The sequence below is a fragment of the Micromesistius poutassou genome (genome assembly GCF_964030765.1).
Source record: "Micromesistius poutassou genome assembly, chromosome: 9".
In the NCBI taxonomy this organism is placed as follows: Eukaryota; Metazoa; Chordata; class Actinopteri; order Gadiformes; family Gadidae; genus Micromesistius; species Micromesistius poutassou.
The window spans coordinates 6,542,970-6,559,166 of NC_140279.1; the positions used below are offsets into that span (position 1 = coordinate 6,542,970).

At 42.2% G+C, this 16,197-nt stretch overlaps 1 protein-coding gene across 1 annotated transcript; it reads right to left on the minus strand.

Moving 5' to 3' along the window:
• Window positions 1–2,947: 2,947 nt before the first annotated feature.
• Window positions 2,948–12,114, minus strand: b3galt2 (UDP-Gal:betaGlcNAc beta 1,3-galactosyltransferase, polypeptide 2). The gene is made up of 2 exons (XM_084472689.1): window positions 11,276–12,114; window positions 2,948–5,482 (listed from the first exon to the last, which is right to left on the minus strand). Exon 2 carries the CDS (start codon window positions 5,143–5,145, stop codon window positions 3,823–3,825), a length of 1,323 nt encoding a protein of 440 aa, XP_084328815.1. The 5' UTR covers window positions 5,146–5,482; window positions 11,276–12,114; the 3' UTR covers window positions 2,948–3,822.
• Window positions 12,115–16,197: the final 4,083 nt, after the last annotated feature.

Below are 16,197 nucleotides of genomic sequence, written 5' to 3' on the forward strand. Positions count from 1 at the left end.
GATACATATTGCACCTACAGTTCCATTCAGAAGTAGTAACTATCATTGAAATGGAACCTCTATTATGGTTCCTAATGCGCATTTGTGGACAATTGCCTCAAGCAATTTCAGATATGAAAAAATAGAAGGGGTTCTCTGTTTTCAATTTGACAAAGAAGCTCCTGACATTCCCTAAGATAAAGCTTTATGTTGCGTCTACATTTTATATCAAGACATAAGCCCTCAAATGCACCCCAGTCACGCTATTTATTCCCGCTAGTCACTACTGAACCGTGCTACCAGAGGCCTGCCCAGAAACATGATCCTACTAGTTGAAGGATAGGCAGTGCCTTCCTGACGCTCTTTGGCTTTCTGATCTGCCAAGGTCTTAAGCCTTTTTAATACACTTAAATGGCCTCAGCAGAATGTTACTAAATATCATCCCTTTCAATTGCTATACACACCACAAGCCAAGAATATAAAACCAAACTGAAGGAATACCAATACTGTTCACTAGACAATTTTTTTCCATGGGATCTCACTTATTACTTAGCAATACCTGGAGGATATTGTAAAGATACAATTTAAAATGAACATGTTGACCAAGTTGCCTAATAAAATCTGTATTCGGCAGGACTGAATTATTTTTAAGATCCCTTAGGAATTTAGGATTTGCTGGTAACTGTCAACTCTTGCAGATGTCAGCATGTCACCCCGCTGCAGGCCTTCATATGAGAGGGAGTGGAAAAAAATATTATTAGTATGAAATGTAAAGCATGGCTGCCAGACCAGAAAAGTGGGCTGCCACATCGTGCAGCTGTAGAGGAAGTGACTGATATGATTTGAATGTTAAAAACAAATAGTATCAAAACATTTACCAAGCATTTTGAATAGGCTTATAGGCTTGTTGAATAGGCAATTAATATGATCTTATAAACAGACCATTATATTTTGTTTGTTGATTCCCTTCACTTTGTCTTCTAAACCCATGCTTGCTTGTCTTGTTTGTTAGCCAGGACAAGCATGGCTAGAGGTGCCTGTTCTGATAGAACCAAATAAGTTAACTCAGGTTGCTGAGGCCTTGCGAATTCTGCCATGTCCCTGTCAAATAACATTTATAAATAGACGTTGGCTCGATCCCTTCAAGACCATGAGCCTTGGACAGAATCTGCCATCTGTTTTGAGTGCTATCTCTTCCAAGAAGAAGAATTTTTAGGAGGTTCACAGCCAGCAAGTTGGAAAAACTGATCCTTAATGATACATTTTTTGGACATGATTTAGTTGAATCCATGTAGTTTGGATCTTCCACCCTCCACATATGACTTGTTATTTATCATGCAAAAAATAAATTTGACAGTTATTATATTTCCATTAGTTATTTATTTTTTCTTTACTGTGAAGAGATGCATTGTACTATTTTTCTATACAACAAAAGAAATGTCTGCCTTAAAACATTCGCTCAAACGATTCTCACCGCAGTTCCTGCAGATGTATTTCACCAAGGTGGACTCCTGGCCAGTCCAGAAAGGTCAGTATAATTGTCTACTACACAAGTGAACCTTCACTTCTTTGCTTTCCCAGAAGCGGTGAGCTGCAGTGTTAAGCCCTGGCCACAGCCCCTACTCCATCACGTCCGACATCTCAATCGCTCTTCTGACCAACACCCCACAACCATCACCGCTGCCTCCTTTTTTTCATCTACATTTACAGCTGCACGGCTTTTCAATACCAATCAGTCACAGCCAACCTGTGCGTCATTCATCACTATTGCTTTCTCTTCATTTTTTTCCGCTTCCAGACCCCACCTCCTTCTCCGTCTTCCTTTACTCAGTGTAGTGCATTTTGTTTCTCATTTTCGCCTTGCCTCATTCCGCTTTGAAACAACCCTTTATTACAGTCTTTCCTGTACTTTTTCTCAACCCTTCCACAGATCTCTCATCTCCCCCCCCTCTCATTTTCCACAAAGTCCCTATATTTCCTGCAACCATTCATCTGTTTGTTCTTGTGGTCTATAGGATGCACATTTATTGGACTTAACCAAATGTTAAGTTAACATTACCAAATACTAGCAATGTAAATAATGGCAAAAACAAGGCCCTTTGCTCTAAGTAATTGGGTGAGTACATTGAGATAGTTGAGCCTAGTGCTGAAATGAAATGTGTGCTGCGGTGACAAGCTAACCAGTTTTCCAAGTCATTACGCCACATCTATCTGTGGGTACGTACAATATACAATGCTTATTGTTTTGTAGCAAGTGCAAATGGCGATATAATCGACATTACACTCTTCCTTCCTGTAGAGGTTTCTTTTTAATTTAAATAATTAATATTTATGTGCTGTGCTGCTCTCATAACAGACCTCTATTGATGCGGTTAAAAGATTACGTAAAATAACCCTTAAGTTAAGATGTTCCTTGGAGTATATTGAGGGATTGGACTGCAAGCCAGCAAGCCATTTTGCCTGGGGGGGCATAAGCAGGATATAATTAGCTGTCACTGCATGACTTATCTAAGAAAAAAACTTCTATACCTCTGGCTTGTTGGTCTTCAGATGGCCATATAGGATACTTGGAGGGATTTGCATACTTTGATGGAAGCATAAACTCTGGCCCTTGATTTACTGTAAACCGAACCAAATCCAGATGCAAAACATAAGAATAAGAACTGAAGGACAGGTGTGCATAGAGGTGTGGTCACAACGCATATATAAGTCACTTGCCATTAGCTCAATGAGATTACTTATCTTATATGGGCAATTTCAAGTTGTCACCCAATTATCCATCCTCTTCTTTATTGGTGACTTTAAGAGCTGGGGTGTGTGCACACATATTAACAATCCCCACGCTGCCCTAGTTTTCCCCCCAAATCATTCATACATACACACACATTGTTTTGCAATTCAAATCTCCTTTACAAAAAAACAACAGAAGCCCTGTGGTTTTTCAAATAAATTCTATTCAGTGAGATCATGTAACACTACTGTGTGGAAGTGACATTGAATGTGAATGACAGAGTCAAGCTGTAAATCACTTGAGATTTTCAATGAAAAGGCACAGACAATTGCAACCCATCTTAACTCAATACATTTAATTGGAGTTCTATTCATTGCACAGTTGCTCAAGTGCAGATTCACTTGATGTAAAGCTTTAAAAAATACAATCTCATCCATCTCTGACATGTGACTGTGAGTGTATATCATAAATAAAATACAGAATTTGACAGATAAACCCTTTCTTTACAGTCCTGATTTTTTTTTATAATTGTGTAAAATAAACATTGAGAAACAGGGCAGCATTACTGGTCCACATCAAAGATACGGTCATTCATAGTTAGGTAGTAGTAACTTTCAAGATATTACATTTATATATATTCATATACCCCTTTAACTGTGGCACACCATTTGTTTCATAAATGTTCTATAAAAAGGGGGGGCACAGTTAGCCCCACTCTTTGTATACCATACCACCAGTATACAGGACAGCCCCCACTATGAACTGTATTATGTTTCCCAGCGTTCTATTGGCACCTGAAACGTCACAATGACTGCTCTTAAACCTCAGTACATTTTTTTGTGTGCATGCTTTGTATTGCACATAGACATGAACTCTCTCATAGAAACAGCTCAACAAGGTTTACAATATTCAACGGCTCTCGGAAATTAAAAAAATATCTTCAATCATCGACTACATGATACCAAAAACATTGTGCTCTTCCACATACAGTGTATAGTGCTTACATCTCCCAATTTCCCCGCTGCAGCTGCCACAATGTGGCGAAACCTCAAATCCCCCTTTCCTCCCATGTCTTCCCTCGACAGGAATTTGGAGAGTCCTGAGAAAGGACCTTAGTGGGGCCGCTCCCCATGGAACTTCCGGTGTCTATACCTGGCCGCCTTCTCTTTAGCCATGTTCACGCAGGCGTTGGCTTTGTTGGTCTGCAGGTGGTTCCAGTACTTGATGAGTTCGTTGGGCTGAAACTGATGGGATGTGATCAGGTGGCTGTACTTGCAGCTGGAGTAGGACACCCGCCAGTGGTTAAAGAGGAACTCGTTGGGGGGCGGCACTGGGTCGACACGCAGCTTGGCCAGGCAGATCCCCACATAGACGTCCTCCAGGTGCAGCCTGCGTATGCTCAGGGACGCCTGGTAGATCAGCTCGGCCATGTCCCCCGAGAACACGTACCCCGTCCCCGAGCAGAAAATGGGGTAGCGCTCGCTAGGATACAGCTCCGGCGGCATGTACCACTTGCTGTCCTTGTTCCGGTTGGGCGCGTAGCCCCTCATCAGGTAGCCCGTGAAGAACCTCTGCCTGGGCGGCAGCTCGGGCTTCAGCAGCTTCTGGATGAGATACTCGGTGTTGACGAACATGTCGCTGTCGGTCTTCATCACGTAGTGGGCCTGCGGGCAGTGGGCGGCCACCCAGTTCATACCCATCAGGGTTTTGATGGTGAGATTATAGTACGTGTCCTGGTAGTCCTGCTGGATGATGTCGTGGTGGACATGGCTCTCCTCCTCAATACTGCTCTGGAGGGCACTCTCGGAGCTCTTGCCCACTCCGAGCAGGAAGAGGCGCACGAAGCCCAGCCCCATCGCCGCGCTCTCATTGCCCCATGTCTGGCGGATGGCGTTGCGGGCGACGGCCTGGCTCGGTTCGGCAGCGATGAGCAGGACAAGGAAGGGTGTGCTGTCTCGGCACAGGAAAGGCTCGTTCAAGATGTAGCGGTATGGCTGTGCGCTGAGCTTCCCGCCTATACCCATCTCCTTCTGTAAACTGTTGTTGGCACTCATGGAATCCTCCAGCCCCATTACCCCTGTCCGGACTGCCCCTCCTTCCCCTCCTCCCCCGATCTCGCCCACCTCCGCCACTTGCTGAGAGCTGAGGTTGAGTGGATGCTTTGGTGCCACGTACCCCATCTCCTTCCAGAGGCCCCTGATGGAGGAGCTCTGGTTGACCTCCACCTTGGGGCCACGGAAACCGTGCACGGTGTAGGACAAGGGGCTCTCGCGGGGCCCACTGCGTCCGGGCAGCCAGTCCTGATGGCTGAAGAACAGGAAGAAGGTTAAGAGCAAGGCAAGCGATAGGAGGCCCGCCACTTGGGTGCGGAACAGCGAGCGCTTGACGGTCCAGGTCATCTTAATGGGGCAGCAGTGCCTCCGTCTCCACGACATGGTGAAGATTGAGTTGGAGGGAGGCGGCCAGGAGTCACCTCCAACATGTGGCGTCCCACAGCTAAAGGGACTGGTGAGCTTGCAGAAGTTTTAGACTTTATGAGTAAAACTGAACATGGGAATGCTACCCCAGTTCCTCCCCCGTACACCCCCCAACGCAGCGTGGAACACGGTTATCGGGGGTCTTAAAGGAGCTGGGAAGGTAGCGATCCTCTATCCATTGAGCTGATGCACATTTTTCTTTTTTGCACGGCTGACAAACTCCGGGTCGTGCTCATCGTCTGGCTTCCATATGGATGTAGTAAAGGTCACCTCCGCGGCAGTTGATCTCTCTTATCTATAGAAATGAGAAAAAAACAGAGATGGAAGGTAGAAAGCAGATAAAAGGTGTCTTGGCAAGTATCCAGAATTGCAACTGCTCAACAGCTTCAAGCCAAAAGACCTAGCTGCAGAGAGGGTGTTGTGCTTTACTGGTGGGGGGGACCTTTTTCATCTGAAATGGTTATATTATGGTAATTCTAAATTAATCTTTACATATTCAAATACCCAAATGGCTGCCTCCTGCGAGGAAGTGCTCAGTAAACACATTGCCTTTGTTGTAAGCCCACTCAAAATATTTTATGAACATAGCTGTATTACTGTATTGAACATGCGTGAGTGGTTTGATGTCGGAAATTGTTGCAGAACAAAATAATTTTTTTAGGGATTTGTGAATTTATATGTGATAAGCGATATAATGTAACAATTTGCACCAACTTGATCTCATTTAAATAGAAGACGGTATGAGTGAAACTGAATGTTCAATGGCTAGGTATCAAACTGAAAGTATGAAATGTTGAAGGAAAAAAAAAAAATGATCCAGTATATGAGGTTGCCGTCTGGTGTCGGACATGAACAAAATGGCGGCCGGCTCACGTGTGTCATTAACCGGACGAATGCCTAAGGTTGATGTATAAATTGCAGGTTTGCACAACACTGTGTTGGCTAATGCTACTCTGAACCGCTTGAGCAAGCATGTCCTATCAGACCCCCGCTGAACTGCTTCAACCGGGGAAGGGATGCATCTGTCAAAGTGAATTCTCAGGGTCCAGCAAGCAGTGGCGCTGCAGCTATGTGCTGCCGCTAGCGACAAAAGCTTTCACCTGACATTCACCCTCCTTTGCTACCTCTGGAGACACCCCACCACCCCGGCCGCTTCATCTTCTGAGAGCATGCACGCACACACACACGCACATGCAGGAACACACATACACACACGCACGCACGCGCACACACACACACACACCCAGGTTTACACACACACAAACACACACACTCTCAAACTGGCTTAGACCATACTATATCCCGCACATAGCCCAACAAACACATACACACACATGGTCACACTCACTTTCCCATTAACAGGCTCACACACACACACACACACACACATACACACACACAGGCTGACAGACACACATACAATAATTCACATAAACAAACATACACACACACCCATACAGGATGCAAACTCATACACACACACACACACACACACACATGGATATTAATTCAAAAGTACACAAAACCCTCAACCTCCAAGGTTATATGGTTATATTATACTGAAGCCTCATATAACCTTATAATTCCCAAAATATATTTTCACCTTGATTAATACATACAAACATGCATACATACACAGTGATTTCACTACTATTCAATGGCATGATAAGATGCCATGAAAAAGACATGATAAGTATGCCATACAAATCACTCTGGCCGAGTCAAAATGCAAACTGTGTCTACGGCAGTAGCTGCCATCAACAGACTATTGGAGGCAAACAATTAGTTCCTCCAGGGACGAGACCATGTGTCGCTCCTAATCAAAAAGACACCCTCAATCATTACATTTTCATTTACATTTAGGGCATTTAGCAGACGCTTTTATCCAAAGCCACTTACAATAAGTACATTTGTCATAAGAAGTGAAACAATATATCGCCGTCGGTATAGTAAAGATGTTCATAGAACCAAGTGCAAGTACTAACAATCGCCAGGCTAACCCCATTCCCTATATACAGCAGTGATAGCTAGCTACTGCAGATGCTACACAATTAAGTACATGCTACACAACATGCATGCACAACACAATTAAGTACATGCTACACAATTAAGTACAATGAATGAATACAACCTGCATTAAGTGTGTTCATTACTGGGTTGGTTAGTACCACGCAGACCCATGCAACATATAGTGCATGCGTGTGCCACGTAATAATATACACACATCAAATCACTCAATCACTCAATCAAATATAGCCAGTATACCCTGATTGGAATCAGTATTTTGCATCAGGCTGGTTTTTCCAGACCATGGTGATGATGCATGCAAATGAATGTTCTCTTATGACATTGACTTATTGTTTTGCATAAACATAGTGGGGTTTCAAGCTAGCCACATTCTGTTTTTGAATACCCTGTACATTTATTTTGGAACATTTGTTTTCATTTTGTTTTTTTGTTGTGCTAGTGTGTGGCTGATATCTATGTTCTATGTTCTATTTTCATTTCCTGCTCTCATTCATCAAAAAGAGAATAAAGTGGCAGGTAGGCAGCTCACCATTTTTTTCTCGGAGCTCATAAGCTTACACAACACATCCAATAAAGCTAGTGAGCAAGGGGCCAAGGCACCTTTGGTTTAAAGGTTAACATGTTTTATATCAGACAATATCCTATACTCTGAGAGACATGCCACTGTTCATTGTACACTGTCCATACAAACACAGACTAATTATATGGATTGTGACGTGCGCAACGAGAGTGATGTGCAGGCACATCAATAGAAACCGACTTCCAACAAAGACACACATAGCCAGGGAGATTAGCCGGGCTGGATATGAATGGTAATTTAGCGGTCGGATCCAACATCCATTTTTCTTTCCATAATTTTCTATTCCGCCAACGTCTTCCTTCGTTAATTCATTTCCTTGCCTTCCCCATCAATGTCACTTCAATGCGAGCCAATTAGTTACACTTGTGCTAATTGGGGCCCCAGTGGCTCCTCAGCGGTCAATAATCAGAAAGGCTGGTAAGAAGTGACAGTGTAATGACGCACTGTAAGTATTGGATGCAGAGACCCCCTTAGTCACACCGTTACCTTAAAACATCAAATAACTGGCAAACAAAAAGAAAAAGAATAAAAACATCAAGTCAAAATAACTGGTGTGTTAAAATGGTTCAAATATGTCACTTTAATGAGCTCCATTCTGTCATATTCTCTCCTAACTGTAAGTGTAAGTTTGATTAAGTTTTCGAGGGTTCCAGTAACCAACAAGACAAAGACTGAAGGGGAATATGTATTAACAATAGCTTACATGAATTGGCCTATAGAAAATGAGAGTTGCCTTAATTTAATTTGATGATCTATTGAGTAGTAGATACTGTAGATATTGGTTTGTACCAGGTTTCCTATGCTGAAGCAATTGGTAACGGAAATAAATAATACACTGTTTTAAATGTTTTTTTTTTTTTTGTTTACCTACCATGTACTGCTTTTTATTGTGTTATTTTCTTTTTTGAGCAGGTAGTCAAATCCTTAGTCATGCAATAAATATGTAGGAGGTGTTTTCAGCTGAGCAAGTTGTGTGCATGAAGGGAGCCACATTGAAATGAGGGTTAGCATTATCCATATAGTGTATACATTAGTAAACAGTCAGGGCTTTGCTGTGAAAGGTTCACCATAGCCACTTCACATAAAGAATTTAAGACAATTTTAAGAATTTTAAGACGCTCAATTGGTTGGGAATGGCATAACTACGGCTGTGATTCTCCACCCATGCTAAGAATGTAGTCATACGATTTGGGGTTGTTGCATTGATTGAACTCCTCTTCCAAAATGTTGTCAACGTTTTCTGGTCACTGTAGTATGCTGTCTATGCTTTTGTAGTGCATTTCAGTGAATGTCTAGAATAGAAAACATAAGATTACTCAGAATTTTCTAGCGCTTAAAAGTTGAGGGACTGCGGACCATATTTACTCTGAAAAAAGACACATCCCTTTTATGTTGATACACCTCATTATTCAAGTTGAACACTTTATTAAATTAATGTTCCTTTTTTTAGTTTTTTTTTTGGTCCATTCCTCCACTTCTGAGAATAAGTGGAAGTTATTACTTAATAGTAACCTATTTAATTGCTTTAAATTGCGCTAAAAGTAAGGGATTTACAATAATATCAAGGTATAACATTTTGGTCAACAACAATAAAGCGCCTAATGTGAGGAAGTTTAAACGTATGCTGTTATTATGTGCTTTTTATTGTATTTCATTATTAATGTGACTTCCTTTTTTACATTGCCAGTGTCATCTCATGCAACTGTAACATTGACATGTCCTGTGACCAGAATAAATGTTTACTGTAAATGTCTAACTTTTGTATCAACAATGTTGATACAAAGCACTGAAGTAGTGCTGACTAAGACATTCAAAAGGGCAAGATACAACGTGGATGAATTCAGTCAATGTGACCTAAGTGGAAATATGTATGCACACCTCCCTTACTGTGAAAGGGAGGGAGGCAGAGCAGAGCACCTTTATTGACTTCATGTTTATAATGACTGTTTTGTTGTGTCATCTGTTACAAAGACAGCTGTTCTGAGAAATTGGAGGAGGGTCTCCCTTGGGGCTTCATGCAAAGCAAAGACAAGTCAGATGAAGTAGTCCGGAAGAACTGAGAGGGGAAAGAAAAGCTGCAGCTGGCTTCACGCTATGTACCGCTAAGCTTCTCAAAGGAAACAGCAAGAGTTTTCATTCACAAATATCAACTTGAGGCCTGAGTATTTATTTAGAGACAAATTCTGCTTGTTCTGCTTTAAGGTGTGAACGGCTGTGCTCTCTGCCACAAATCACATCAACGAACACACACATGCAAACATACATGCACGCTTACACACGCACGTACACACACATACACACACACACACACACACACACACACACGGACGCTGCCTTTGTGTGCAGAAGGCATCAGCTGCTCCTGGTATTATTTAATTGATTTAATTCAATGTTGTGAGATGTGCAAACAGGAAAATCATCATATTTCTATATTCTATCTCATCAAGAAGCCATGAAGGTTTTGTGTCTTAGCTGTCACTCATACTGCTGGTTGACATCCCTCCAACATTTGAAGTCCTAAAATAATTCAACCACAACCTGATGGCTGTGTGAAGGTAATCCATCGATGTCACACTAAAAGGTTAAACGACTTGGAGGTACTTTGGTCCACTGGGTGGGGGATGTTGCCATGGCATACGATGTTGCTTTGTTCTAACAACAACAGTTGTATGAGTAGTAATGTATTTCTGCCATCAGAGACCTCTGAGTCACATATCTGTTGTGCAATATTTGGTTTTCCTTTTTTTGGGTTGTTTTTTTTTACATTCCCAGTATTCTTTGAATTCTAACTCCATTTGGAAAAGTGTTACAGTTAACAGAGTTAAGCCATCACAGTGAAGAATTAGGCCATTGGGCCATTAGAAAATTAGAGCCTATTAAAGTTTCATAGTCTAGTGCACAAGACTGGGCATGCAGATGGGCAGAGTAAAAACCGCTGCTTTTTTTTTTTATGTCCACCTCAGCAGTTACATTTCTCTACGCGTGGGAGCTAAGTGCCAGCTTGCACAGATGGATGAACGCAATGAATCGGAGATATATATATATATATATATATATATATATATATATATATATATCCAATTAACTTCGCTTTATATATATATATATATATATAGCGAAGTTAATTGGATTAATTGAATCGAATCGCCCTTGTTTGCAACTGTGTATCGCAGCAGCAACTTGGCAGGTTAGGCTATCGAATGTTTTCAGGAGGGCTAGACTGCGGACTGAACGGAGAGTAGAGGGAGAGAGAGGAGGAGAGAGTCGTACGGCAGCAATAAGGCTGCTGCTGCTGCTGCTGGATTGAACGCTGGAAAGGGCGGATAGGATGCATGTGCTGTATAGGCGTTCGGCCAAATCATATGACAGCTGGATGTTAATGTATGCGGGTCTGGGGGGGGGGGGGGGGGGTGCATGACAGGCGTCAGTGTGTGATAAGGTGGCAGAGGGAGAGATAGAGGATTGTTGCGTCTAGCCTACCTCTTCACACTGCTGCTGCTGCGGCTGGAAGGCGTGAGGACGCGAGGATCCACGCGGCATGTCCCCCATCCCATGGCCCCTCTCGCTCTCTCTCTCTCTCTCCGTCCTGTTCTCTTCTGTGGCCCCCTGACGTATGATCATGCAACACACATTCCTCGCCCTGAAGAACGTAGATGGACGCGTGTGTTTCTGGGCGCAGCAGCTGGGCTGTGTGTTGTTGTCTCGGGTGTGTGTGGAGTAAAGCCTCCAAGCTGGAGCTCCCAGCCCCTTTACAGCAAGGTCCGCCTCGCCTCGGTTCCTCTTTCCCCTCCTCCCTTCCTTCCCTTTTGTCTGTTGTTGGTGTTTTTCTGTAGCCTTTATCTATCCGTGTAGTACAAATTAAAATTTTTCATGAATGAAATCATGAGAATAAATAAAGACCGCAGCAGTCCGCATCTATTGCCTGCACATACGCACACGATCCTTCGTGCTCATCTCCTCCCGTGGCCCGATGATCGATGAGAAGAAGGCAGGACAGTGAGAACCGGCGGCCAAACGGGAGGAACCGGCGGTCCGTCCACGTCGGGCTGCTTACGGTCACATGAGCTTTGAATTAAATCAAAATAGGCCTACCCACCCCCCACCCCCCCACCCAGCCCAATAAATACAAATCATGTTCCGAGTAATTAAGGCTTTATCGGAATGCAGTAAAAATAAAAAATAAATAAAACCAGCTTTTCTTGGTGGTCAACAGTCCAGCACCTGTCTCTGAACACAGTCCCGTGCGAGCTCCTCCTGACGAAGAGCGGTGCTGGGAGAAAAGAAGAGTGGTGGAGGCGCTGCTGCCGCTGCTGCTGCTGCCGCCGCGCGGGCTGTTGCTGGGCTGTCCGGCCGCGCGCTACACTGACGGAGCGCTCCCACGTCACTACTGTGCATGCTTAGCGGACAACCCACGTGACCCCCCCGCACCACCACCACCACCCTTTAAGACCCCCTCCCCTCTTGCCACACACTCCCTCGATGTGGGCGAAATGAAAGAGGGATTTAACTCCATGTGTGAGCGTCGTGGTGGAAATGTTACCGCTGAGAACAGCTGGATTTTCCACCATGGCCCTTCTTTTGTGGGGCCGCTTGTAATGCCTTGACAATAGGCTGCCATTTGTATTTATTTACTTGTATTCATTGATAAACCAATTCATGTTTTGACACGCTTTGGGTCATAATAGATCAAGCCTCGAGTGTACAACATTGTCTACTATATTGAGTGTGTCTGTTAGGCCTTTATGGATGAAAATATGGATTTCTATACAGTTGATATGCTGGTCACCAAATTCATAGCATATCTTTTTGTTAATGCTTAGTCGTTTTACATTGCAATCTGTTGTAGCGTGAGTCCGGTTTTTGAAGCAAATGAATGATTTTCTGTAAGTCCTTCCTGGCTAAGTACTCCACAGGGCATTAGGCCTACTGGGTTGAATCCAAAGCAGATGGTCAGGAAGCAGATGTGTTAAGTTGCCTCATCTGGGACATGACATAGCCCTTACATGCTCCCCAGTTGGCGAGAGGGCTCTAGTCCACACAACCCATGGTGGAGGCAGCAGCACTGTAAATATTGTAACGTATCACCCCAGCACAGCAGCACAGACGACTGAATAATTAATAGGAGTTCTGTCTCTGACAGAAATACTTTGGAGACCATTAGGTCTGCTACCTGGCTGCTGAAGGCATATTTATCAGGCGATCGCGTTGCCCGGCCCTTGATTGATTTTGCTGTGGCTGCCAGGTTAGAGGCTGCGCCTGTGTACATTAATATCATGTGGCATCTATTAGATAGGTGACTTCCTCAACCCGTCTGGCCCGGCTGCCCGCGGAAAGGTGGCTTTTCAGAATTTAAATTGTCATCACTAATTGCTGCAGTGCTATGGGAGTATCCTCTGACATCAGGTCTGTGTTCCCTCATTTTGAACACAAACACAAGCACACACACACACACACACACCGTCGCGTCCTGTGATCTAAGGCTGTTCACCTTTATTTGTGTTGGCGATGTTCCAATCAGCACGGTTTTACCTGCTCAGAGAAATGTTATAACTGGTACGCATGAAAACTAGATTTTTTTCTTCAGAGCTGTCATGCTGTGTATGTGTGTGCGTGTGTGTGTGTGTGTGTGTGTATAAAAAAAGGTGTTTTCAAGAGCGAGAATATAGAAAATAAAGTGCCAGAGACAAAGGCTAGACTTTGACGTTTGAAGAAAAGTTGATCCATGGTTCCTTTGCAACGCAATATACTCAAATAGGCTGTGACTGAGCTACATTAGCATAGTAATCTGGATCTCCTCACATTAGAATAATTTCTAATTTCTATTCTATCTGTCATAGCCTGCCTGAACTCTCAAATTCTGAAAACAAATGATGCAAAGACGCAAAGAAATCAGATCTTACCGTTCTTTGTATAATTAATATGGAGCGCCAAAGGGTACATGGGAGGAAAAAACAATTTTGCAATATGTATTGCGAGATGTCGCAATATGTTCATATAGTTAACACTATATCCCTCCAAGGCATCGTTGTACTTTGCAGTAAAAAAGAGGATAGACCATAGAGTGATTCCAGACAAGAAGTGGCGACGTGGCCAAAGCTTTATCAAACATTAGTAATGTCCTCTGAAGTAAATCATTGGATGGCTCAGTAAGGGGACACAGAGTAGATCCGTGCTATCACTGTCTGTGTGTCAGTGTGTGCTTGGACTGGGAGAGGAGCGCGCCTCCTTTCCACATGCATGAATGCTGCTCATAACGTAAGCTAGCATCATGGATAGCGTAAGCCAGCTAAAGTTGCTCAGATAACCACATTCAACTGTATAGAAGAGGCAACAGAACAGATGTAAGGTTACATTGAATTTACACATTGGAGAACATAACAATACCTGGAACTTTGTCTGCACCATCAACTCCGTTAACCATCAATCACCGTTAACTAACAGACACCCAAACCCTCACCCTTTTAAATAATGTATGCATTAATACCTTAGTTAACATGAACACTATTACCTTAGTTAACATGTACAACATTAGTAAACATGAACACATCAGTAAATGATAACTACACCATTAGTTATCATTTAACTCCTTATTAACTGTTAGTTAAAACATAATACATCATTGACTAATGTTAAGTAATGGTTATTAATGTAAGGTGTTAGCACATTTGTTTTCAAACCAGATAACAGGGTAGTTATGGCCTAGATAACTAAAGAAATAATGCATGGCAGAATACCAAGGATTATTTTATTAATGTATCGTCAGACGATAGTAAGATAATAAACCCACAAACTGACATATATAGAGCATATAGAGCTTAACGAGAGTGCAGCGATAGTTGCCAACTACTCCTCATGTTCTACCAGATACGTTCTGGTATTTAGCACTGTCCAAGGAATACAGAAAAACGTATCTTAGATGAAACATTTGTTTGCTTCATTCAAATGACTATTTTATTGACGGGCCGTTTCAGGAGGATTACCACTGCTGCCAGCCACTGGTCATGTCGTGTAGCCTCAGTGCTTGTAAAACTGCCTTAAAACGAGATCCTTTCATCCCTCAATTGTGTATCGGCAAAATAAGTATTCGCTATACCCATAGATTGTGTTATTTACACAGCAGCAGTGACTAACCCATGCACGGCTTTGATATACATATATAGATACATATAGATTCTAATTTTCAGCATTTAGCTTCCCCCCCCCCACCTCCATGCATTCTACGTTGTCCAGCACGCTGCCCTTAGTTCATATTACAGGGAACAGGAGTGGCATAGCTCTCACTCTATAATAACTCTAATGGTCCACTCATAAGGTCTTCCATTGGCAGTACAAAATAAACACAATAAAAATATCATACAACTTCTTGCCAGGCTACCTTTGAAGAGAAACACTGGTGAAGTAGCCCCAGTATCTGTACACATGGCACTCTTTCGATTAAGATGCTTTCCCATCGTGCCTACCACTTATTTGAAAGTAAATGCCTCTATCTGATCTGAATCTGAATCAGAAATACTTTATTGATTCCCAGTGGGATATTGGGTCACATTACATTTGCTCCCATTCTAGAATGTAAATATATAAGCATAGAAAAACTATAAGAAATAGAAAATAAGAAATAAGAAGCATGTAAATGTAAGAAGTATGTCTAAATATTAATGCTGAGATATGGGAACCATACATTTGTTAAAATTACAGAATAGTATTAGTCTGAATATAAGTTGAAATGTACAGTAAAAGTAAATACAGAATTAGTTTGGGAGTATATATCAATTACACCTACATGTTGGCCAAGCTTCAAATCAGTTATCATTTTAATCTGGCAGTGGGAGGTCATGGTGTCACTTGTTATTTTTTTATTTAGCGCCTTAATTTCATTAAAGCTTCTAGTGTTTGAATGGCCTGAAACAGATGCGGACCATTTCCCTTTCTTTGGGTGCTTGACAATAGGCAAGTCGATGTTTTGAATTGTTTTGGACCATAAAAGATGCAACATTATATGTCTCCACAAATCACCTACCAAATTGTTCATGTTCATCCATTTGGGTTCATGAAATATTTGTTTTAATGTTCATAATCATTCACATCATTATGTTTATAATTATGACCCTGTAATTCCTTTATCGAAAGGTGAAAGAACAAATTATATTATACAAATTTCTAGAATGATCTTTTGACATATATATGTCAAAAGATGTCAATATATCATATTGACATTATACTCAGGTACAATGACATTTTGTATGGCTTCTCTGGAAATAGACCAAATAAACAGCAGTTTTTGTAAGGACGCTTGTGCTAGTACAACTTTTAAGGCATTGAATTAAATGTTCACATTTACAAATTTACATAGGTTCAATGTTAATAAATAAATGCTAAATCTTTGTCTTAATATATTGTGTCTG